The sequence below is a fragment of the Synchiropus splendidus genome, chromosome 17 (genome assembly GCF_027744825.2).
Source record: "Synchiropus splendidus isolate RoL2022-P1 chromosome 17, RoL_Sspl_1.0, whole genome shotgun sequence".
In the NCBI taxonomy this organism is placed as follows: domain Eukaryota; kingdom Metazoa; phylum Chordata; class Actinopteri; order Syngnathiformes; family Callionymidae; genus Synchiropus; species Synchiropus splendidus.
The window spans coordinates 11083976-11107740 of record NC_071350.1 but is presented as its reverse complement, the minus strand read 5'-3'; the positions used below and the strand labels follow the sequence as shown (position 1 = coordinate 11107740).

Genomic DNA, 23765 nt, shown 5'->3' with positions numbered 1-23765 from the left:
TCTTCACTATTATTTACTGGCAATATTATTAATAGTTTTCTCAAAGGGGAAACAAACTTCTCCGAACCAACCTACTACTGTGTTTTCCACCTCAAAAGTTCAGACATATTTGGTTGCAGATCATTAATCGTGATGGCCAGGATCCTCTCATGAACCTAAAGTATCTCAGTACATCCTCAAACTATTCAAGTTTACAACGCTCATGTCATAAGATCTTAACTTGCTCTTTTAATTCGCATTATTTGGAAACACTGTCAACATTTTCTGGTGTTTTTATTGCTAGTTTTACATTCATAAAAGATAAAAACGCTAAATAAGTTCTGCCTGTTTTCAGTTCAGAAACACATCATGTTTTGCGCGTTATTCTAGCTTATTATACTGTTATTATATATTATATGTTAATAGTCATTTTGATGTTGTGTTTCATTCGATTTATCGCTGCCTTTTGGCGCGTTGTTGCCAGTAAAGTTGGGGTGCGTTCCAGGGACTGGTGAACTTGAGCCTCCAAGTGTAGATGTTCAGAAAGTTCCTCTCCCCTCCTGGAGTGGAACAAAGATCAGAAGGAAGCGCGGAAGAAAAGCCTTTAGTCCCGCTTTCTTTACATCCAACATTATAATTGCTCCGGCGCGTGTGGGGTTGAAAAGAGTGGGCAGGACCCCGGAGAAGGCTCGGTCGTGCGCGAGCGCGCGCCTGGTGGGCGCGGTGGCTTGGCCGATCATGTTGCCTTTGTCTGGCCTCGTGCGAACAGCTGTATGATAATCAACGGCACATGGTCGCTCGCGCGCGGCTCCCCACCCGGCTATTGTCTTCGCAGCGCGTCCCCCACCTCCCTCCCTCCGCACACGCGCACACGCAGGGTGGATTGGTCGGGTAGCGGCAGCACCTGTCGCTGTTGGAGCAGCAGTGTCAACACGACTCAACTGCCACTGAGACCCGCAATGTTTAGGTCGAGACTGAGTTTATTTAATAACATAAAACAAGTCGCGAGCATTAATAAAAAAATTTTTAAAAATCATCTTCGCTCATACCAAATATTTACTGTAATAGAGCGACAGAAGCGTGTGTGTGCGCGCGGGGGTTGGGGTCCATTGATATGCTAATGGGAATAAAAGGACGCGTGCCTGAAGACCCCCCCCCTCACTCTCCTGGCATCACAACAACACAACAGAAGAAGCTTGGCGACAGATCTGCTGCTTGTTTACAGGCTTGGACGTGAAATGCTGGGTGAAAGGAAGAAGTCGGGGTCCAAGTTGTTCCAGGAAATTCCACAAGACACCCCCCCTCATCCCCCGACTTCTTTATTGAGCGCACCAAATGACAAGAGAGATGACACCCTTCTGATACACAGTCACAACATTCCGGCGCCACATGTACTTATACTGCTATTCATAACTCCCTGCTTCTCTTATAGAGGCTTTTCAAACCCAGAAGCCGTCATGTTGGAGATGCTCAACTGCTCAACACAGGACAGTACTGAAGGCTTTTCTGCAGCATTTCCTGGAAAATATGGTGATTTACTGTCGTGTTTTGGCTGTACCAATCGTTCCGATCGTGAAAAACACTAGGAAGTTTATCGACTTCCAAAAGTTACTACAAATTACAGTGAAGAATGGCAGTCGGAAGAAAGAAGGCGCTTGTGGTTAGTGAAGCTGAACTGTGGATAACATCCTAATATTTTGCTCATAAAATATATATATTGCTGTGGAAGAGTAGAGGAATAGACAGAACTTTTATCAGAACATATTTATTGATGCCGACCCACACAGTTTTCAGAACGTTCATTTAAAAAGCTATCTCTCTCTCACACACACAAAACTAAATTAAATAATTAAAACAAACTAAAATAGCACACCAACTCAAAATAAAACATCAAAATATTGAAATCACATTCTCATATAAAGTGCAAATGTTGTCGATGACTTGGTATAACAGTTCCCTGACCCACCCTCTCTGTATGTCCTGGCACTCCCAGTTCCTTTCTGGGTTTTTCCATCCACTCCATTCACTGTCGATGGGGGTGTTGACAAAGAGTACCTCCAACATGGTGGCTTCCAGGTTGGATGACACGCTGTGAACACCCTCTATATCTAAATGCATTCAACTTTATTGAGAACATATGACCTGATCTCAGGGGTGAATCTACCACTCATTTATACAGGCACAAGCCAACAAACCAGTGTGAATATCGACTGTATGATCCAGTCTTCTAGCTCAGCTCACTCATCTCAATGGAATCAATTGATCCTTTCCATTTTTATGTCTTCTTTGTGTTGTTGGTTGGCTTTTACTGCAGTAGTTTGACCAAATTCTTTGCTCTGGACATGTTTTATAGTGAAATTAAATTTGTGATTTGGTGAACACAGTGATCTTCCTGATAAATCGGACCCTCTGGCATCCAGCCAAGATTCCCGGTGGCCTCAGGAACAAGAGTTTCAGGCACTGGCCAGTATCACATTCTGTTCGTCCATGTTGAGAAACCGAGGAAGAGACAGTGAAAGAGTATCCTCTCAGATGAAAGCAGTTCCCCCCCTGAGCTGCCTCAGTCAGCCACACCAGCAGAAGGTTCTCCATCTGTTCTTCGATGGCGATCCCCAACTTATAAGTTGCTTCGGCGTCTCTGGGTGGCACAGCAGCCTTTACTTTTACTCGCCATGTTACGCTGCACACACTCTTCCTCGTGTTTTTCCTCTGATTCCCTTTTTTAATCCTCATCTTCTTCTGTGTGCTCACCATCTTCAGTCACACCTGAGTCCAGTTGGCGAGGAAGTGAGAGCTCCAGAACTTCAGTTCAGTTTCTGTCAAAGTTTTAGTTTCCATACGCTGACCATCAAACTCCTGACTGATTTGTTTTGATAAATATTGTCTCGGCTCCAGGGAATTTCACAGTACACAACCTCTCAAAGAGATGACCACCAAATACCTTACCAAATAAGGGCTGAAGTGGAGTCCAGCCTGCAGTGCATCAGACTGATGTGTCCTTAAAACAGTTGCCAGTATTATCTGCTGCCTATCACAGTTCATGCTGTTTCTTCTCTCCTAGTTTAGACTCCAGCATTAACACTGAAGGAGTGAGTCAGTGTTTCTTCTGCATGTCTGCAGTCCTGGTCTAAAGGAAGGTGCAGGAACATGAAGGTAACATGAACGCTACACTCACAATGGGCTCTGATTTCTCCATTTGACTGGAGAAGGAACTAGAGTTCTCTCCAATGAGACCAAAAACACAAGTTCCACTTTGACCCCTCGACAACACGGCAGCCGTTACAGGCAGACTGTTGGTTGGACTATTGGTGCTGGCAGCCACTGCTGTTACAGGTGTCCTCCACCTGCTTGTGTAATGCTGCCTGTCGCATTTTTCAACTGTGGTGCTTGAAGTGTTTATACTTGACAAAGCCACATTTATGGTACACACTGGGGATGCAGCGATACCAGTATCGAGTATCCATCCGATGCCAGGCTTTAGTAGAACAGAATGCCCACAGATACCACGAAAAGTTTTTGAAAAATTTATGACAGTTTTGTAAAATGTGTATTTGTACTGCAGCACTGAAAAACATACAGAGGAATGTTGTTCAAATAACAATATACATAGGAACAAAAAAAAAACAAAAAACTTGAAGTAACTTTATGTGTAATGGCATAAGTACTCGGCATCGGTGAGTACGCAAATGCAAGTACTCATACAGTAGTTGTTTGGGAAGAAGCTGGTATTGGTGCATCCCTAGTAAACAACAAAATAAAAAGCAGTGGATCCTCAGAAGTGTCACAATGCTGTGTAACAAAATGATGGGACTCCACCTTTTATTAGATAAAAATATGCATGAGAATTGACACTGGGTTGGGTTATGATTACTGTCATTTTTTTTTCTGATAAATCTTTCAGAATTATTTCTTATAAATTAATTTATTTTAAGATATATTATTATATTTTAAAAATGTTATTGTATTTTATTGTAATATTTTTTTTCTCCTGTATTTTCATACATGTATATATATATATATATATATATATATATATATATATATATATATATATATATATATATATATATATATATATATATATATGTATATATGTATGGTTACCTTTCCTCAGATCTCTTTCATATGTTTTTGTGTAACCGTACTCTGTACCATGACACTTGTGACTATGGGTGTCAGTGCTTATTATGATGTTCGCCCTCTTGACCCGGGTGTCACACACATGATCCAGCGCCCATCATGCTTCTGGACGCCGAGACGCCGGCTGCGTGCGCCGCAGTTACCTGCTGCACCTCTCTTTGTGCAGGCAGAACAGATGGACACTGCTCCCTCTGCGCTGTCATCGACTCGCAGGAGTGTGACTCGAGCGTGCCGAGGGGCCTGGGAACCAGAGAAGAGTCATGTCATCCCCCAGCGGACCTCCCATTAGTCAGAGTGGCCGGCATCTGCCTCTGCGGCTCAGGAGCGGCAGCTTGGAAATCCTCCTTCTCCCCACGGACTCTGGAAGAATGAGGGGGAGCTGCAGTAAATCTGACCCCTGGAAGCCCTCGGGGGAGAAGTCAGCCTGCTGCGACCCGCTCCGAAAGCCCCAGCTTGCAGTCCGATGGGCCACAATAGGAGGTGTGTGTGTGTGTGTACGCTGCATTTATGCATGTCATTTGGTTAATTAGTCAATCTCATTAAGATGCAAGTTGCACTTTCACCTCCACACATGGAGCAAATTTATACGTTGAGTCAATGAGGGCAGCGAGTGTCTGAGCCGTATTGTTAGGCAAATGACTGGCTGACATTAAAACAGATACTGTATCTTACTGTCCTTTGTCTCCGGCAGCAAACTTCTCCACCAGACGTCTTGTTTATGGACCATCTGTGCCAACACCAGTGCTCTATTCTCCACCATCCTGCCAACCTCTGCGACCCTCACCGTCTCTAACACTCATCCGGATCAATACTAATCCAAATATATCGGCAGGAATTCAACTCATTCCATTCATAACGGACCTGTGAGTGGTCAACAGCTTGAGTCAGTTGGGAATTTTGCCTTGAATAAAGAGCTGTTTACAAACAGCAGCATTGTCTGATATAATATTTGGACTCTATTTCATCCATTCATTCATGAGTTATGTAAAATACCAAGCCGTGTTTGAACCAAGGACGTCGCATGTCAAATGGTAATTGTTGTTCCTGGAACTGAAGCGTCTTCTTTATAATGACTTTCAGGAATTTCAGCAGCAATTTTGCTATCTTCGACCACACTGGCTCCCCCCCAAAGGCCCCATTCAGGCTCAGCTACCCATCAACCTGTCAGCGCCGCATATGAGGCCGAGCTCCCACCAAAACACAGCTCTACGCAGCCACTGTCAAATATCCAGCCATTCTCCAGTGAGTGTACATGAATAATCACAAACTCTGGAGGTAAACAAGGACGAAGTTCCATCTACAGAACAAGAGGTGGCGCTATGAAGAGCAAGCTCAACAAGTGGCTGAAAAACGTCATGGGTTAGGGTTGGGGTTAGGTTAGGTTAGGGTTAGGGTTAGGGTTAGGTTAGGTTAGGGTTAGGGTTAGGGTTAGTGTTAGGGTTATGGTTAGTGTTAGGGTTAGGGTTAGGTTAGGGTTAGGGTTAGGGTTAGAGTTAGGGTTAGGGTTATGGTTAGTGTTAGGGTTAGGGTTAGGGTTAGGGTTAGGGTTAGGGTTAGTGTTAGGGTAGGGTTAGGGTTAGGGTTAGGGTTAGGGTTAGGGTTTGGTTAGGGTTAGGGTTAGGGTTAGGGTTATGGTTAGTGTTAGGGTTAAGGTAGGGTTAGGGTTAGTGTTAGGGTTAGGGTTAGGTTAGGGTTAGGGTTAGGGTTAGAGTTAGGGTTAGGGTTATGGTTAGTGTTAGGGTTAGGGTTAGGGTTAGGGTTAGGGTTAGGGTTAGGGTTAGTGTTAGGGTTAGGGTAGGGTTAGGGTTAGGGTTAGGGTTAGGGTTAGGGTTTGGTTAGGGTTAGGGTTAGGGTTAGGTTAGGTTAGGGTTAGTGTTAGGGTTAGGGTTAGGGTTAGGGTTAGTGTTAGGGTTAGGGTTAGGGTTAGGGTTAGGGTTAGGGTTAGGGTTAGTGTTAGGGTTAGGGTTAGGGTTAGGGTTAGGGTTAGGTTAGGGTTAGGGTTGGGTTAGTGTTAGGGTTAGGGTTAGGGTTAGGGTTAGGTTAGGGTTAGTGTTAGGGTTAGGGTTAGGGTTAGTGTTAGGGTTAGGGTTAGGGTTAGGGTTAGGTTAGGGTTAGTGTTAGTGTTAGGGTTAGGTTAGGGTTAGTGTTAGGGTTAGGGTTAGGGTTTGGTTAGGGTTAGTGTTAGGGTAGGGTTAGGTTAGGGTTAGGGTTAGGGTTAGGGTTAGGGTTAGTGTTAGGGTTAGGGTTAGGGTTAGGGTTAGTGTTAGGGTTAGGGTTAGGGTTAGGGTTAGTGTTAGGGTTAGGGTTAGGGTTAGTGTTAGGGTTAGGGTTAGGGTTAGTGTTAGGGTTAGGGTTAGGGTTAGGGTTAGGGTTAGGGTTTGGTTAGGGTTAGGGTTAGGGTTAGGGTTAGGGTTAGTGTTAGGGTTAGGGTTAGGGTTAGGGTTAGGGTTAGTGTTAGGGTTAGGGTTAGTGTTAGGGTTAGGGTTAGGGTTAGGGTTAGTGTTAGAGTTAGGGTTAGTGTTAGGGTTAGGGTTAGGGTTAGGGTTAGTGTTAGGGTTAGGGTTAGGGTTAGTGTTAGGGTTAGGGTTAGGGTTAGTGTTAGGGTTAGGGTTAGGGTTAGGGTTAGGGTTAGGGTTTGGTTAGGGTTAGGGTTAGGGTTAGGGTTAGGGTTAGTGTTAGGGTTAGGGTTAGGGTTAGGGTTAGGGTTAGTGTTAGGGTTAGGGTTAGTGTTAGGGTCAGGGTTAGGGTTACGTTAGGGTTAGGGTTAGGGTTAGGGTTAGTGTTAGGGTTAGGGTTAGGGTTAGGGTAGGGATATAAAAAGGTGCTGGGGGGAGGCCCAGCACCTGCACTGACCAGGCAAGGTTTTCACCGGAACTCCAGGAGATCCCAGGCAGAGATCAGTGGAAGCCCCTTTTCCTCTCACTAAGGTGGCTACACCGGAGTGGTTCAGATAAGAACCAAAAGGGGTTCAGTTAGGGCTTGGTCAGGCTCAAATGTGTTTTATCTCCATCATCATCCTGTCGTCTTCCTCATAACACCTGCCTGATGCGGTCTGTCGGAAATTCCGGTGCTGGAACCTGAAATATCACGTTTTACCAAGTGACATTTCCTGGTAAGTGCATGTGTACATGGTTATATCCCGCAAAGATGATGATGTTTTTTTTGCTCAATAAATTAGTTACATACATTTAAAAACATTTTTTTTTTAATCCAGCAATACTGAATCAATAAACATTTCAAGCTCCTCCAATACATTTGACCTGCACAATGTACTGCTTCTGATACATTGTTATTATTGTGTGGGAAACGTTTGTCCTTACGTTTGTTTCACATAGATTTAACAGGAGCAGGAACGAGGTTTATGTCTACTGTAGTGCGGAGTCTGTTTACGTTGAAAAAAAACTAGAATATCAAATAAAAACATACAATTTCTAAATCTAGACTATTTCAAGTTAAGAAAACTATTTTAATAGGTAAAAAGAACTTCATCGTCTTTGCGCAATATAACCATGTACACATGCACTTACCAGTAAACGTCAATTGCTAAAGCATTTCCGGTTCCAGCACCGGAATTTCCGGCGGACCACATCAAGTCTTATATTCTATACGCCATGTTGTTGCTCCCCTCCAGATTTACGCTCCAAAATTCAACTTGTTCGTGTTCGAATCTTGAGAAAAACCCCTGAAGACATGCACTATAAACTTACCACAAAACCCTTGCTACTTCATCTAATGGTCATAATGTTATGGCTCAATAAGCAAACATGAGAAGCAACTTCCTGTTTTTTTGCTTCACAGTTAAAGAATCTCAAACGTCAGGCAAGCATGTGACCTGAGGCTGCTCTCTCATTGGTCTCCCTCCATAAGGATTTGGAAGGCAGAGTAACACATGCTCTCTGTTCTCCTGTCCTCCTTCCGTCTCCAACCAACAGATGCAAGACAGAGAACGTCCTCAATAACAGGAAGAGCAGCGGAGAAACAATAGGGATCAGGTCGAGTGTGTCTTTGTCCGCTGCTGCTCATTCTGGAGCAGCTTGTCTTCTCTGTCAGACACACGCTTTAATCGGCCCAAAGGCTTGGCGTGTTACTTACAGCCCAGATTAGCCAACAAACTGCTCCTTTAACTGCAGTGAAAATTGGAACAAAGAGTCATGTCCAGAAAAGAGAGCACAGTGTTGGCGAGTGACATGATCGTGACACTTTTCTCCCACACCATTGCAGGTCTGGCCTTAAAATACACTGGGTTATCGTGTAGTACTGTAGTTGTACTGTCGTGTCGGGGTCATGTGAGGTCACATTCATTTCAGCATCACTTTACTGTGTAGAAGATATTGTCTGACTTTTCATTAAAATATGAACATAGAAAATAATCGCATATTCCGATTACTTGGAAATAAAAATACAAACATTTAAGATTAACATTTTTTTTTTCATCATTGAGGTTCGACTTTGTATTGATAGATTCGAGCAGACCTGGGCAAAGTGCGGCCCGGGGGCCAAATGCGGCCCTTTGATTGTATTTATGTGGCCCTCCTGGACTCAGAGTAAAAGTATAAAACTGTAAACTATACCATAAAACTGTAAAACCCTTAAGTGATTAGATTTTATATATGGTGTTTGTAGAAGCCTTTAGCAGTTAGCAGTTAACCTGACAAAAAACAAACAAAAAGTCAGCCGCATAACAAAGTATGACTGCAGTTTAACTAGCTTTAGCATATTATAGCCAAGCAGTGTAGTTCAGCTGTGTGTAGTTTAGTTTGCGTCTGTGATCATAATATTTAATAAATGCTCTGAGTCTGTCATGACCGTAGACTTTTGCATTTTAAACACACTTTTGTTGACCTTTATTTGAAGAATTTTATTGACAAAATGACATGTTTTTCAACATCATATTATGAAATATAATAACAGGTATGGAATCCACGCAGCAAACTCATATAGAGAATCATGTGTGCGGCAGCATCTGGTTGTGTGGAAAATCGTTCAGCACAAAGACCCACCAAGCCTCGCTCATCTAAACAAAGGGAGTCACTACAGTGTAAGTACGGGTTGGTGAAGGAGCCACCAATCTTTGGGAAGGGAGAGCGGCGGTGCATCAGCAGTTTTGCTGGGCGGCAGATGTACGTGCTCCATTGTCGTGGCACGATAATGATTTAATCCCATCAGGCAGCGAGACGGTGCTGCCGTCCTTCCATCCCACCTTTCCTCCCTCCTCCAGACGCTCCTGCAGCAGCCTCGCTGGCAGATGGGAGATAAAAGGGGGAGCAGCGGGGGTGAAAACTGAAAAGGCCATGGGGGTCAACTGCCGCAATAGAAAGGGGGAGGAAACGTACGTATGGACTCGCAGAGGGCCGATCGATGGATGGATTTTCTGGGCCTTTACGTTGCGTGTCCGTCCCTCTCTGGGGCAGATGTCGACGTGCAGCGCTCTAAAATTGGGGAGTTAGGTTGTGCATAGAACTGGAGCTAGTACTATGCACAACCCCCCACCGCGCCTCACCCCACCTACATGATGAGTTTCCATAAGCTTCCCATTGATATTGTCCACTGCTTCACCATGGTTCTGCACATCAGGTTTGGATGATGTGTTCAGGTGCTATATAAGAATAGAAAATGTGAATTTCTTCTTTAAAAACACATTACTAAGCAACAGCAGCAATAGTAATATAAATGTTTTTTTGTTTTTTTTAAACTTCCCTGTGGTCACAAGATTCTTCATGAGCTGTGTGTGAAATAAAACAAACAAAAGACATTGCAGGAATGTCATTATTTAAACTAAATAAATAAATAAAAATACATGCTGAACAGTGCTTAAAAACCTGGAAATATATTTTAAATGTAAACTATTATAATCATTTTAAACATTAATAAAAAATAGACATTGTATTCTTTGTTTTTTACATGGAGCACAAACAAAAGATTTCAATGTCAATGTTGGGAAGACTTTTCAGCAGCATTATCCTGAAATAAAAATGAAATCTAATCCTCGATGACACATTTTAAAATCGATCTGAACTTGTTATTTAGGTTATGTGCAATACATTTCCCTGCACAGTTTAGGCAGCCATTTTGTTTGGTTATATATAGTACTGTATGTGAGGATCATGTCAGTTTGGTTCCGGGGCAAATGTCCATCTGACGCTTCACAAAACTACTTACTTGTGAGAAACTCACTGTCCAAAATATATTATTTATTATTATTTATGTATTTATGTATAATGTATTTGCTCAGTTTTTTAGTCTTTTTCTAATCAGTCTTGGTTTTAAAATGCTCTTTTTTAATTTGCTATTTGCGTGAATCTACATGGTTTTTAACTGACTTATGGTAGAGAGAATTTTTGCATTATGTGTGTCATTTATATCTTTCTTATTGTAGTATACTGACCCAACATATCAATGATGGCACACGCATTTGAAAGTATTCATTTATTTCTCTCCAAATTTTAAGATTCAAAACTACCTTAAGGATTTAGAAAATAAATGAAAAAGAAAATCTGTAACATCGACTCATCAAACTCCCAGTTGAGGGGTTAAATGTACTTTTAATGTTCAATTTTATAGAATATCTGCCTCAGCAGAGAAGCGTTTGTGAGCAGCAATCTTCAAATCTTGCCACGAGCTCTCGAGCGTTTTGGACGACAGTGTTTTCACAGCGGTGACCTGCGTTTAGTTCGAACATTAATTCATGTTTAATGCTTCATATTTTCACATTTGCTTGAAAGAAAGCCAAAGGAAGGAAACTCCATTGTTGTGTTTGAGAAGCCCTGACATGAAGCAGAGCACAGTTCAGCTTTATAGACCCTGGAAGTGAGTAACTTCTTTTCAGCAAGGCTTAACTCTGGAGTTTAAAGTTCTAAAAGAGCTGCACCTTTTTTTTTTTCAAACCCACATTGTGAATACAGCTGCCGGTTCAGGGGCCCCAGGCCAGACACCGGTGCTGCCCCCTGCCTTCCAGCTATGGAGGAAACCCCCACAGAGTGTAGAAGCATCCCAGCCTCCTCCCCGCTCTGCCTCCGTGCTCTGGAGCAGCTGTTTAACCAACGCAGATGGAGGGGGAGCAATGTCAGCTCTGGCTCGGAGGGTGATAAGCCTTAAATCAGCCCCCAACACTGAGGACTCCTCTGTAAACAATCGCTTGGAATGGAACAACTGTCCGTCATTTTCCACTGCAGACACAAAGAGAAGCGTCGATCTTCTTTAACTGCCATGTTTGTGCCGTCCGGCTGGAAAAAGCAATGTGTTTACATTTACTTTTGAGGCATCGTGCCAACATCTGCGAGTACATTTATTAGTATTTACTAGCCCAGTTCTACGTATAACATCAGGAAGTTGACTTTTTTCCAAAGAACTGGTGCTGGACCTAAGGAGGACCAAGTCTCCTGTGACCCCTGTTTCCATCTGGGGGGTCAATGTCGATATGGTTGAGGACTATAAATATCTTGGGGTCCACATAGACAATAAACTGGACTGGGCTCGGAACACTTTACAAAAAGGGTCAGAGTCGAGGAGGCTCAGGTCCTTCAACGTCTGCGTGATAATGGTGGCGGACACTAACAGACTCAACAGACTCATCCGGTGATGTGGTGGGGGTGAAACTGGACTCCTTGGAGATGGTTTTGGAGAGAAGGATGCTCCTGAAACTAAGAAGACAACAGGGGACAACATCACCCACACCCTCCATGAGCTCCTGGTCCTATACAGTAGCACATGGACCAGCAGACTGAGACTGCCCAACTCAAAGACCGAGCGCCACAGGAGGTCTTTTCTTTCCTGTGGCAACAAAACTATACAATTCGTCCCTGTAAAAAATACAGATGAAGGGTTTTTTTGCACATTTTCTGTTCTTGAACTGCATTTGTTGCACATTGTTTTTCTAAAGATCTGTTATATCACTTTTTTTGCACTTTATAACATTATTTCTTTTTAATTTATTGTGATATGTTGTGTACAGAGCATGTTACAGACATAATTTCCCTTGGGATTAATAAAGGTTTTCTGATTCTGATATTATTATTATTATTATCATGAATTTCTTCTTTAGTTTCTTCTGATGGCTCTTCACAAGTTCCTATATTTTGACTATAACATATATATATAATACAATACAATATAAATACATTAAAAGTTATTTTGTGAAACTATGTAATGTAAAAATATATTAGTTGTATAGGATCAGCTGCGTAGCCCTATTGTATGTGTGGCTGAAAAATTAGAAACCAAAATAAATTAAATATTCTCTAACTATCGTCCTTATTGCAGCAGCAGGAGGGAATTTAAGATAATATGACGCATTTCAACAAAGAGTGCTGGTTGTTTTCAGTCGACATGGAGCTGTTGTCACTAGCTCAACCACTAGAGGGCAGCAAAGACAGAAGTGAAAAACTTTTTATTCCGTCCTTTTCAAAAAAGGCAATTGTGCGGCAATTCTGCGCCTTTACTCACTGAGATCTGTTTTGATTTGTTAATGTTGCTTTGAGACTTTACTTTTAGCTTCGTTAACCATCACGATCGTAACGAAATACATACATAATTGACTTCGGTACATCACGTTCAGCAGTGTTGGGAAAGTTCCTTTTCTAAATACTGCTTCAGTTTTCAGTACACACATTGCTGCACGCTATTATTTTCCCCATATCATTGCCAGAGGCCATGCAGAGCCACAGACAACTATTTGATCATGTTTGACATGGAAACAAATATGTTCATCTTCATATCAAACGCCGAATTCTTATCCAAGCAGGTTTCACCTTAGCATTAAGGGGACAGTGTTTCCCCATTGTTGTTGTCTGTTCCACTGTCGGAGCAGCTGCAGCTTTCACCCTGAAGGTATGTTCTCAAAAACATAACAAGCTTCAAGAGTGCCCCCTGGTGGCGGCGGCGATCATCACACCGGTCACAGTCAGAAAGCTTTTTCGCTCAGCTTTGGCCTCCGCCCCAGACGTTTAAAACAGTTAAAGCCCAAACCTTTATTTCGGATTGCAGCATCACTTCTCAGTAAGGATTTATTCCATTTTAAACGTTCATGAACAGTACTTAAAAAAGACAAACCAAAGTCATGTACAGTTTCTAAAGCATCACGTGTCCATGTTTCGGACTGAGGACCATATGATGGTCAGGTACAGAGGAGCACTCACCCATACAGTCCACCCTCCAGACACTGATGCGAGGGAATGCTACCACGAGGGAAGAGTTAGAAAAGAGGAGGCTAAATATTTGCGTGTAACAATAAAAGGTGACGGGGGTCTTAAAAATCCAACGATGAAGTGGCAGAAGTTTCAATCTCAGTAGCAAAAGGAGCCACCCACCTTTCACACAAAGGTACAGTAGTCAGAAGGAGGGTCAGGGTTCATGCGCCTAAAGTCAGTGACAAAATCCGCTATAACATCGGGCGTCCGTTGAGTTTGTCGTGCATGAGGGCGATGGCGCCCCCTGTGAAGTCTCTGAGAACCTGCACCGTCTCCCTCTGGATCTGCAGCGACTCGCGCACGAACTCCTGCTGAGTCTCAGCCAGCTGCTGCACCGACTCGGACAGCAGCTCCAGCGAGCGCGACACCGTCTCCAGTAGCATGTTGGTGGCGTGCTGCTCCTGCAGGCTCTGCAGCGCCTGCTGCAGCACACTGTCCCGCACACTGTCCCGCACGCTCTGCAGGGACGGCGCCGCTGCCGTTGCCGCCGCTGCGCTCGACTGTCCCGAAGACGCCGGCCGCCGCTTGTGCAGGCCGTTGTTGCCCTTGTGATCTCCTGAGGCTTTGTGCTGCGTGGAGGGAAAAACTTCCTCTCTTTGGTCGTCGTCTGAGTCGGCAAAAGTACCTTGGGCTTCTGCATGGACAGGAACGCAAGGTAAGCCTTCACTCCATGAGCGAAACCAATAAATGTGGAAGACTCACCATCAGTGAACGGAAGCTCATACTGAAAATCAAATGGAGGCTGCGATGAGTCGCCTGCAACAGAGCAAACAGGGTAAGTAAAGACTTCTACACATGCTGAACATTGAACTACTAACCCATGGTGTCCACCACCTCCCACCCCAGCTAGCTGGGATCAGCTCAAGCTACACCATAAAGGGAGCAATGAACTGCTTATGAACCAAGAACAAGTACAACCGACAGTGTCTGAACAGTTGAAACATTTTTTTCTTATTTTCCTTTTGCCATTTTATGTTTTTTTGTCCAATATTGAGCCTCAAAATAATAAATAAAATAATAAAATATATAAGGAGAAACAAAAATCCCCTCATAATAAACTGATAAATTTAAATCATACTTACATGTTTTACCTAGTGTTCTGTTTTATTGTTGATATTCAACCCTAAGTTATGGACTGAATCTTATTATATTGTCAAGAAATATTCAAATAAAATGAATAAAAAATGAATCTAAAAGCAAGTACAGTACTTTAACATGGTGCAATTACACTTCATTTTTTCCTTGTTTTAGACTATTTTAGTGACAAAATGTAAGTTAAATATAAAACTAGGCAAGTTAATTGCCTGCTCCTGCAGTTTTGAAAAAAAAAAGCTCAAGCAGGCTGTGCTCTGCAGAAATTGAAGAGAATAGAGTTCATGTTGAGCACTGCTTTCCTGCCCAGTGTGACTCAAACAGTGAGTGATGGAAGGTCAAATCCCCAATATAAAATCATGATGCCATGGTTGAGTAAAAGGCAAAATATTGTTTGTGATACTTTGGATTTAGATTATTTTCTGGTTGCCAAACATATATAACCTTTAATGCATTTATGGAGAGCGTTTTAGTGTTTTCAGAGATGAAGATGCTGAGCTTCTCTCTGGGAGTGAACAGGGTGGATGGGATCAGGAAGCAGTAGATCAGAGGGACAGGACATGTGGTCAGGTGTTTAGGAGTCAAAGTCAGAGAGGCTAGATTTTGGTTTTGGTTGGTTTGGACATGTACAGAGGAGAGAGAGCCAGCACATTGGTAGGAAGATGTTGAGGTTGGAACTGCCAGGCAGAAGGTGGAGAGGAAGGCCAAAGAGGAGATTTATGGAGGTGATGAAGGAGGACATGAGGTTTGTAGGTTTGAGAGAAGAGGAAGCAGAGGACAGGGTGAGATGGAGGAAGATGATCCACTGTGGCGACTCCTGAAGGGGAGAAGCCAAAAGGAAAAGAAGAAGAAAGGGAACAAGATGGACAGCGTTTGAGTCTGTTTAGAACGATGAGTTGAGTCTTGAAATGCATGACTGACTCAAGGCTTTGAGAGATGTCACAAGGAGACTGTTAAAAGCACCAGGGTTCCAGCAACTCACGCGATGAGCCGCTGTGATTTGGTTGGTCGTCTTTGTTGCTAGCGTGTGCAGGTCCAGTGCTGGTGAAGGAAGAAGGAGGCGGCATGCAGGCCATGTCTAGTCCATTCGGCGAGCTCTGCATGGCTATAATATCGTCCTCGTCCATTTCCTCCTCGTCTGGAACGTCGTCGTCGTCTCCCAGAGGTTCAAAATCGCCCGAGGGCCGCCCGTCGTCTTCGTCGTCGGCCATCTCCAGAATCTGCAGGACTATTTTCTCTGTCTGGTTGAGGTCCCTGGAGAGGCGGGAGTTGACGCCTCTGTTGGGCACGGTGCCCGCCCGCATGGCCGCCACTTTCCTCTTGGTGTCGCACTTCAGGTCCGACCATTTCTTGACCACTTCAATGACCTCCCGCTGGCACTCGCCGATTTCATTGATCCGTGCCGTGATCTGTGCCCACACGCGTTTCTTACGGTCCGTCGCGATGCCACGGTTGAATTTACCTATCAGCAAAAAGAACACAGCCATTTAAATTGTTTTATGTCAACTGGATCCACATAAAAAAATAACAGCATGATGGATGGCACGGTGGAAGCAGCGGGGTGAGCAAAGAGCAAAACATTATAGTGGTAAAAAATTGGGCTTTTACAAGAAACACATTGTTCCAGCTAAGATCAAGGCACCTCCAGCAGTGTCACCACCGCGCTGCTGTTTGTTCATTAAAATGAGTCTTGCAGGTTCAACCACTGCTCACTGAACATGAAGAAATGTTGCACTGCAAAACGTTTAACTTTTTTTTTAATACTGTAGAGGCTTACATGCTATTAATCCAAGTTGTTGTTAACATGTTTGTATCCAGAAGTCATTGATACTTGATTCTCTAACAACAGGAGTCAGGAACCTATGACTCGTGAGTCAGACGTGGCTGTTTTGTTGGCTCTTCTACTTTTTCCCACTTTTTCCCTTTGGAGCGCTGCGCTGCTCAGCTGACCAGCTGTAGAGGCAGAGCCATGTTGTCGCGATCAACCACTGTGACTGGTTGACTGGACTGCACAGCATCATGGGAAATGTTTAGGTCACCAAAACAGAGTTTATTATTGAGAGTGATGGAACCAATGCTGCTCAGCCAGATGCAAATTCGACTACATCCCGGAAGAGACAGTATGATGTCACCTGTTCACAATATATATATAGACACACGCACGCACGCACGCACGCACGCACGTTTTTTTTGCTTCGGATTTCGAACGAAAATCCAGAGCTTGAACACTCCCGAAAAAAGCCTGAAAAAACATAACGTGCGCGGACCGATCAGCTGACCCACGACGCGCTTTGTTATTGTGCATAACGCAGCTCTGCATGCAGACGTGTCCCGTTAGCTCCATTTACTGACTGTTTCTTCTTCATATTGAGGTGTAAAACCTTTCCTGTCTCCACACTGGACCGTGGTAGAGTGTCACAGGGGAGGTGCTCGCTCTCCACACCTCCGAGGCTGGAGCGCTCACTCCAGGGTTTGATGTCCTGTTGTCGGCTCGGACAGGGATGAGGCGAGTCTGGGACAGAGCTAAGTTACTTGGTTTATGACTTTGTCACAGCCAAACTGCACAGAAGCGCACATTCAGAGCTGGACACGCACCGGGCACCTCTTCACTTCTGGAGAGACGTCACTCACTCGGCAACCCCTCCCACATGCAGCGGCCACACACATAGAGGAACAGCGCACCTGCAGCAGACACTCTACATTCACTCCTACAAAAGCCTATTTTTAAGGCTTGTTTCTTTTTCCATTCATTGTAATGGGAAAAATAGATTCACATTTCGAACAATTCACTCCTCGAACGGCCGTCTGGAACGGATTGTGGTCGAGAACCGAGGTACCACTGTGTGTGTGTGTGTGTGTGTGTGTGTGTGTGTGTATATATATATATATATATATATATATATATATATATATATATATATATATATATATAATTACATTTAAAAATATGAGGGTTTCTCCCTCTCTCTCAGTCAAAAAGGTTACCGACCCCTGCCTTACCAAAAACAACAGGAATCCTCACATGCACTGGTCTATGACCAACTATGATCCACATAGAATCTAATATATGATAATTGTCATGAATTGTCACACCCCCCAGTAATTTAATATTGAATATAATCAGTCTCAGGAACACTTACCCACTACAATGGTCCGATTCTTCCGCACTTCGTCCAGCAGTATGTGGACCTCGCTGAAAGAGAAGCGGGCTTTCCTCTTCTTGAACCGCATCACACTGTCCTGGTTACAGTGAAGTGGTGGTGAAGACATCTTCCTCCACAGAGCCGCCAGCCGCAGCTTCTCTCTGCCGACCACCAGTGAAGAAGCAGTCGACGAGCCCGGAATTTCATGAAAGAGAAAACAGAATAACAACGCTGGGATTATTGTTTATTACTGACAGCGTCTAATGGCGAGAAAGTTGAGGAGCGTAAACAGCAACAAGCAGCGCTTTCGATGAGCTCAAAATAAGCACGTTTGCATGCGATATACGGTTCTGAATCACCACCGTTTATTCAAGTGGTCTAAACGGAGTTTACGCCGAACTTGTAAAGAGAAAGTGTGAATGAACAATGAAGTCTGCTTCCACTGCACAGGAGCTAACTGACGTTAGCAGGTTTCCTGGTTAATACAGGAGCGTTTATTGTCGCTATTGTAAAACTATGCAATACATTTATACAGCAAAACACCACCCGCAACGCCTCTTGCTAAGAACATGCACCAACAAGGCACATTTAAGCTTTAAACCCCCCGTGTTCGGCGTGTTAGCTTTCTGGTTAGCATCACAGTCACCGCTGTCGCGAGCGCAGTGTTCCATCAAACAACGTTCGCGTTTGCACGTCGAAAACTTCAAAACAGACTGCTGTTAAGAGGCATAGCAGCATCGTTGCTGTTAGATCGTACCTCCCGTGGTGTAAAGCTGTGAAGTGCAGCCGACTGATCCCAGTCAGGCGATAGCAACGGCGAAGCTAACCGGTAGGAGCTAATTTTACGCTACACAAAACGTGTCCGGTGGAAGGGAGTTAGTCAAGCGCAAAGTTGTTTGCGCGGAATACATGAGTGGGTGTACTTCGTGGAGTGAACTTCCACGTGGTTTTTATTTACAAAAGCACCTCTAACTAATCGCGTTCCGGCGCACTTACTGTACTTAGGTATTTTATTTTCACGATGATGATGATGGGACTCTTATTTTGAAGGCGAGGGTTTTAATTAACTGCCAGTTCCGATGAGTGCGTGTTGTTGAAAACACTCCTGAATACTTTGCTCTAAATGGCTAAAATAAGCAACTGCCTACAAATATAAACGTCTATTTCTGGACATCAGGAGGCCTGACACCTGTCTAGGTATCTTGTCAGTGAAAACAGCAGCGGATGGACAGAACATACCAAGTTATTTGAAATATGGCACAGTTATTTATTTCTCTCAATCACATTCATGAGGAACTACATGCGTGAATACATTAAATAATATTGACGGCATGCTTCATAGGGACAAACATTCATATATGATTATCAATTCACACAGTGTCGTCAAAACAAGTACACGACCGTGAGCAAACAAGCTCAAGGAAGGATTGGCTTCTGTAGATGTGGCGCAGTACAATTGTGCCGAAACTTGTTTGCAGTTAAAACTATAATAAATCTGTCTTGTACTGTATAAAACAAGGATTACAGATAACAGAAATTAGATATTGGGGATCAAAGGGTACTGCAGATATGTTTGTAAAGTAATATAAAACCTGTAAAACCAGCATAGATTCACTTCTAAATCTGGGTCAATATATCCCACACTTTTGCCTAAACACATGCTACCACCTCTAAAAAAAGTTACAACATTAAAGTATAACAGATCAGATCAGTGTGACAACCGGAAAACAAGTACCTCTGCTGTGAAATATTTGATATACACTCTTCAGAGTTCAGACGGGAATTGGCCACACCCACTTTTGGGTTGTGTAAAAGCGTGCCAGCTACATTGTGTGACGATTTAAAAACATTGTGTCACAGGTGAAGCGCAGTTCAGTCAAGCCGTAGCAATTTCTGGCACCGAACAGCAACATAGCCTCTTAATTCTAGTGAAATATAGTCAAATGTGTTTTGTCTGAGGTGCATATGGCAAATGAAAAAGTACACACTAAATGGCACCAGTTAGCATGCTGGTTACGTATTTTAACTGCTGGTCCAGGACATTCTGTAACATGACTTTGAGAGTTGCAACAAAAATATATAGAAATTCTCCCACTATTGTATAATCCTAAATCTCCCTTAAAATATCTTGTCTAAAACTCGCACACACTCAAACGATAGACTGAATCAAGTGGAAAAGTGGAGGAAGGTTGAGAGTTGTCTGTGCTGTTTGGGGAAACGTGGGTTTGTGTGACAAGCAACTGACAGCGTCTGGGCTCAAGAGTACATGGTCAGCTGAAGCCACTGGAGGAAACAAGAGAAAAGGAATTTCAGATCCCTGTATAAAGGCGGTCAGGCACTTCAAATCATTAGATATTGACGCTGAAAAGCCACAGGGGAGATCGGCTCACCTCCTGAACGTTGACTTTGATAGTCCCACTGTTATCCTTATCCAGAATTCGGAAGGCACCTGATGCAGAAGGGACGTTAGACGACACGCTCTCAACTCACACAGTCAAAGTTCACCGAGACGTACGGCACATGGCGTCCAGCCGGACAAGGCAACCGATATAGTTGTCGAAATCCATGTTCCCATTTTCATCGCTGTATCTGCGGATGATCATCTGGTACAGATGGTCATTGAGTGGGAAGCCTGCGGGAGTGAAATACAAATGACTGGAAAATACCTCGTAAAACAGCTGGGGGAGTCTCCTGCGTAAAATGATGACTCAAATGTAAGCAAATATTTGGGAGCAAAAAAATGGTCGGAGATGTTTACAGCATTAGCTAATCCAAAGTTTTAAACTGCACTGCTGTCCTCAAGTACATTCACAAATCTTTCAAGGGCCTTGGTCTGGAATGACTCTTTCAATTTCGTTTAACTACACAGGGAAGACAAGTAATAACAACCTAAGCACATAAAAGGACTCCTTTCCAAGTAAGTCGTCCGGGAATTTGCTTTCTACAATAAGTAGCCGTTTTCCGGTGTCGACAAGCCAGTGCTATCATCAAGTCCCACCCACACTTTCCAGAACTTCCGGTCTGTGCAGTCACAGACCTCACCAGTGGCATTCTGGTGATAAGCTATCTCCCTCAGTACAACTACGGTTTTACAAGATATTACTATGAAGCTGTCAATTCCCAGAACAATAGAACTAAATGGAACGCAGCTTTCTCTTTTGTAACAATTACACGTTTGAAGTTTCAGTCCTCTAAGAGGTCATGTCGTTCAACACGGTACATACTGAAGGATGGAAAACACATTGAAAAAAAAAAAACCAAAAAACTGAATGTCCCAGCCCTAATTTAATATCAGTTTATATCAATGTAAACCCAAACATTTTGATAATTTAGATAATACATATATATTAATTCAAGAGTAATATTCCCCAGGCGAGTATTCTTTTTTTAAGACTACAATAATTTGCTGAATAAATCTGTGTTTTTTAATGCAGTACTTCAAGCACACATAAACTCACTTGCACTGTTTCAGGTTGTCTGTCTAAACAGCTTGAGGGTGAAGACACTTCGGCGTTCTATATTTGGGAATGACACTCACCAGCGGCTCTGAAAGCATTGGGTAGTTCATCAGCACCAATGACACCGGAACCATCTGTGTCGTAGCTCTTGTACACGCCCTGTACAGCAACACAAAATGTATTTCAAGTGTCAACTGCCGTTGCTCCTAAAGCTGAGTCACAGCCTGGAATGATTCAACACTCGTAAGCATGGAAACAGGACACACACAAAGGATAATTCACTGGGATAATACTCACTTAAGGATATAGAACAACATCATAGATCACCAGAAATATGCTTTATGTTAAGCCAAAAAGCAGAGGGTTCTGCATGTTCTCCATTGGAGGGAAGCAGTTAAAACAAACCACAGGAATGCAGCTTCACACAGACGCACACGTGGTTGTTTCCTGCACTTGCCTGCCATTTCTTTACATTATTCCAGAGTTGTTTGAATTCATGGAAGCCCAGTTTCCCTGTGCTGTCGCTCTGAAGCAGCATTAAGGACAACAAATCCAGCACTTGTTCTTGATGTCGAAAACAATGTTTGCATAAGGTGTTAACTGGTTGCTTGTTTGGACGGCACAGTACAACTGACAGCAACGACGAGGAATGCCTCAAACAATACTTTAAAACAAACACATAAAAATGCGCTTTAAAGTTGCAATAAAAGAAGCGGAACAGGCGCCGGGAGGGGAGTTTCCCTTGTCCTTATATGTTATGAGGAGAGAGGATACATCCATGACTGCTACCATGCTCCTGCACGACTCAATACTGAAGCCATCTGTCTTCAGATCTCCATCTAAAATGGAAGAGAGAAAATATAAAGGGGTGGGAGGATTTTGTGGTTCTTAGGAGCAGCTGATGAAAATTTAATAAGGTATAAGAAAAAATACACTGCAGCTTACGCTTTGCAATGATCCGGTTCAGGATGTTCATCAGCTCAGCAGGACTCACTTCCATGTCCTGTATTAGAAACAGAAAAAAAAATTAAGTACAATTGTTGTCTCATAATGTGGAGTCTGCCACGACTGTTGAGGGTACGCATCATGAATGCAGCATAAAGGATATTTCAGGTCGTATTTGAGGGCGCACTCACATCTCCCGCTAGCTGCTGAAAAACCCTGCGAAACTGCTTCTCCTCATCATTTTCATGTTGCTCAGCGTAAGCCAGGGGCCTCCGTGGTGCAGGCTGGGGGACAAAACAACAGCATGTGTCAGAAACAACATCCTGGCTCAGAATGAGTGGTAACGTGAGGAGAGTGAAAGGACACGTAGGAATGTCAGGAGTGTCACTCACAGGCTCAGAGGGCACAAACTGGGCAGGGTCGATGTTGCTACAAAGTAAACAAAGACAGGGTCATGACACCACACACGATCCTCGCCACCATCCAATGAGCGTGTACTGGTTTACTCACCTGACGGCATCTATGATGCCACCAAGCAGCTTCTTGGCCAAAAACATCTTGTGAATAGCTGAAAGGCACAAGATGAAAAATCCTGAAAATTTGACTTTACATGAAAGATAGAATTGGAGATAAAGTGATTCACATTGCATTTTTTCCACATTCCATTATTTTACTAAGATCTTTTGTAACACTTTTGTTGCACTTTATAACATTATTTATTTTTAATTTATTGTGATATTTTGTGTACAAACACAATTTCCCTTGGGATTAATAAAGTTTTTTTCTGATACTGATTTACAGAGAAATTAATTTTATGTAATAAGAAGCAGTAGTGAATGATTTGTAGTAGTCATTCATATCGTGCATTTTGTGCGTCATCCGCTTTTGTTTTTCATTAAGATGGTTCAAGTCCTAAGCAGGCAACTTCCTATCAAGTCCATGACACACCCACAGCTAGCCTTAACTTTTCCATTGAACCAAGGCAGCGACGCCGCGCCCAACAGGTTTGAAACAACACCTATACTGACAGCACCACTTATAAAATCATGTCAAATATGCAGCTACGACTCATGAGCTTTGATCGAACCCGTTTGCTAAGTGAACTGGGCTTCACCGTGATTTAGCCCCTGAAACCACCGGCTGCTAAATGGACTAATTCGAATTCGTTCCATTAACTAAAGACAACCGCGATTTCGAACGATGGTTTTGCCATTGTTTTTTTTTTTTGCTGCAATGTCAACGACAGTGTCCAAAATTAGATGCTAAGCTAATGGAAAGCTACACAAACGGGTGGCGACCGAGGTTGTCAAATTAGCTCCAGTGGCTAGTCACAGCACACGGAATCTTAAAACGTTGGATTTATTTCGTAGAAACGACTAGCGAGCGATATTTACCTTGATAAAAGGACGCGCCGAAAGTTGGTAGCACAGAGCAAGAAGAGCTTGCGTGACGACTGGTGCCAACTTCAGCTCGGCTGCTCAGTCAACACGCCCCAAAACCCTGCAAAGATGAACAACAACACAGGAAGAGAGATGGTGGTCCGCTTATCACATCCGGGTTCGCTTACTTGGCCGCGACAAAGAGTTTATATTAATACAAGTGCATAATCTGCCAGCTCAAAAACGTGTTATTTGAAAATGCAAATTTATTTAGAAAATGCAAATAAGAAAGGCTTTTAAGTCGGGTGAGGCTCATAGTGTTGCTAACAGCTGACATGACATAGTAATGATAACTGTAGTGAATTTATATAGCACCGTTCCAAAAGAAACAGAATTCAAACAAGAATATAGGGAAATAGTGTCTGAAGGTGCATGTGTATAAAC

General features: G+C 43.2%; 2 protein-coding genes across 2 annotated transcripts; both read right to left on the bottom strand.

Annotated features, from left to right (window-relative positions):
- Positions 1–12989: 12989 nt before the first annotated feature.
- zgc:153990 (uncharacterized protein LOC768125 homolog) lies at positions 12990–18704 on the bottom strand. Its single transcript, XM_053846223.1, has 5 exons — positions 18297–18704; positions 17537–17700; positions 15379–15858; positions 14007–14060; positions 12990–13938 (listed from the first exon to the last, which is right to left on the bottom strand). Exons 2-5 carry the CDS (start codon positions 17664–17666, stop codon positions 13496–13498), a joined length of 1107 nt encoding a protein of 368 aa, XP_053702198.1. The 5' UTR covers positions 17667–17700; positions 18297–18704; the 3' UTR covers positions 12990–13495.
- A 78-nt stretch (positions 18705–18782) lies between these two features.
- capns1a (calpain, small subunit 1 a) lies at positions 18783–23442 on the bottom strand. The gene is made up of 11 exons (XM_053846228.1): positions 23337–23442; positions 22453–22510; positions 22335–22371; positions 22134–22226; positions 21943–22000; positions 21772–21836; positions 21455–21523; positions 21078–21156; positions 20055–20171; positions 19930–19988; positions 18783–19822 (listed from the first exon to the last, which is right to left on the bottom strand). The coding sequence occupies exons 2-11, from the start codon at positions 22497–22499 to the stop codon at positions 19796–19798; spliced, it is 651 nt and encodes a 216-aa protein (XP_053702203.1). The 5' UTR covers positions 22500–22510; positions 23337–23442; the 3' UTR covers positions 18783–19795.
- Between the last annotated feature and the right edge of the window lie 323 nt (positions 23443–23765).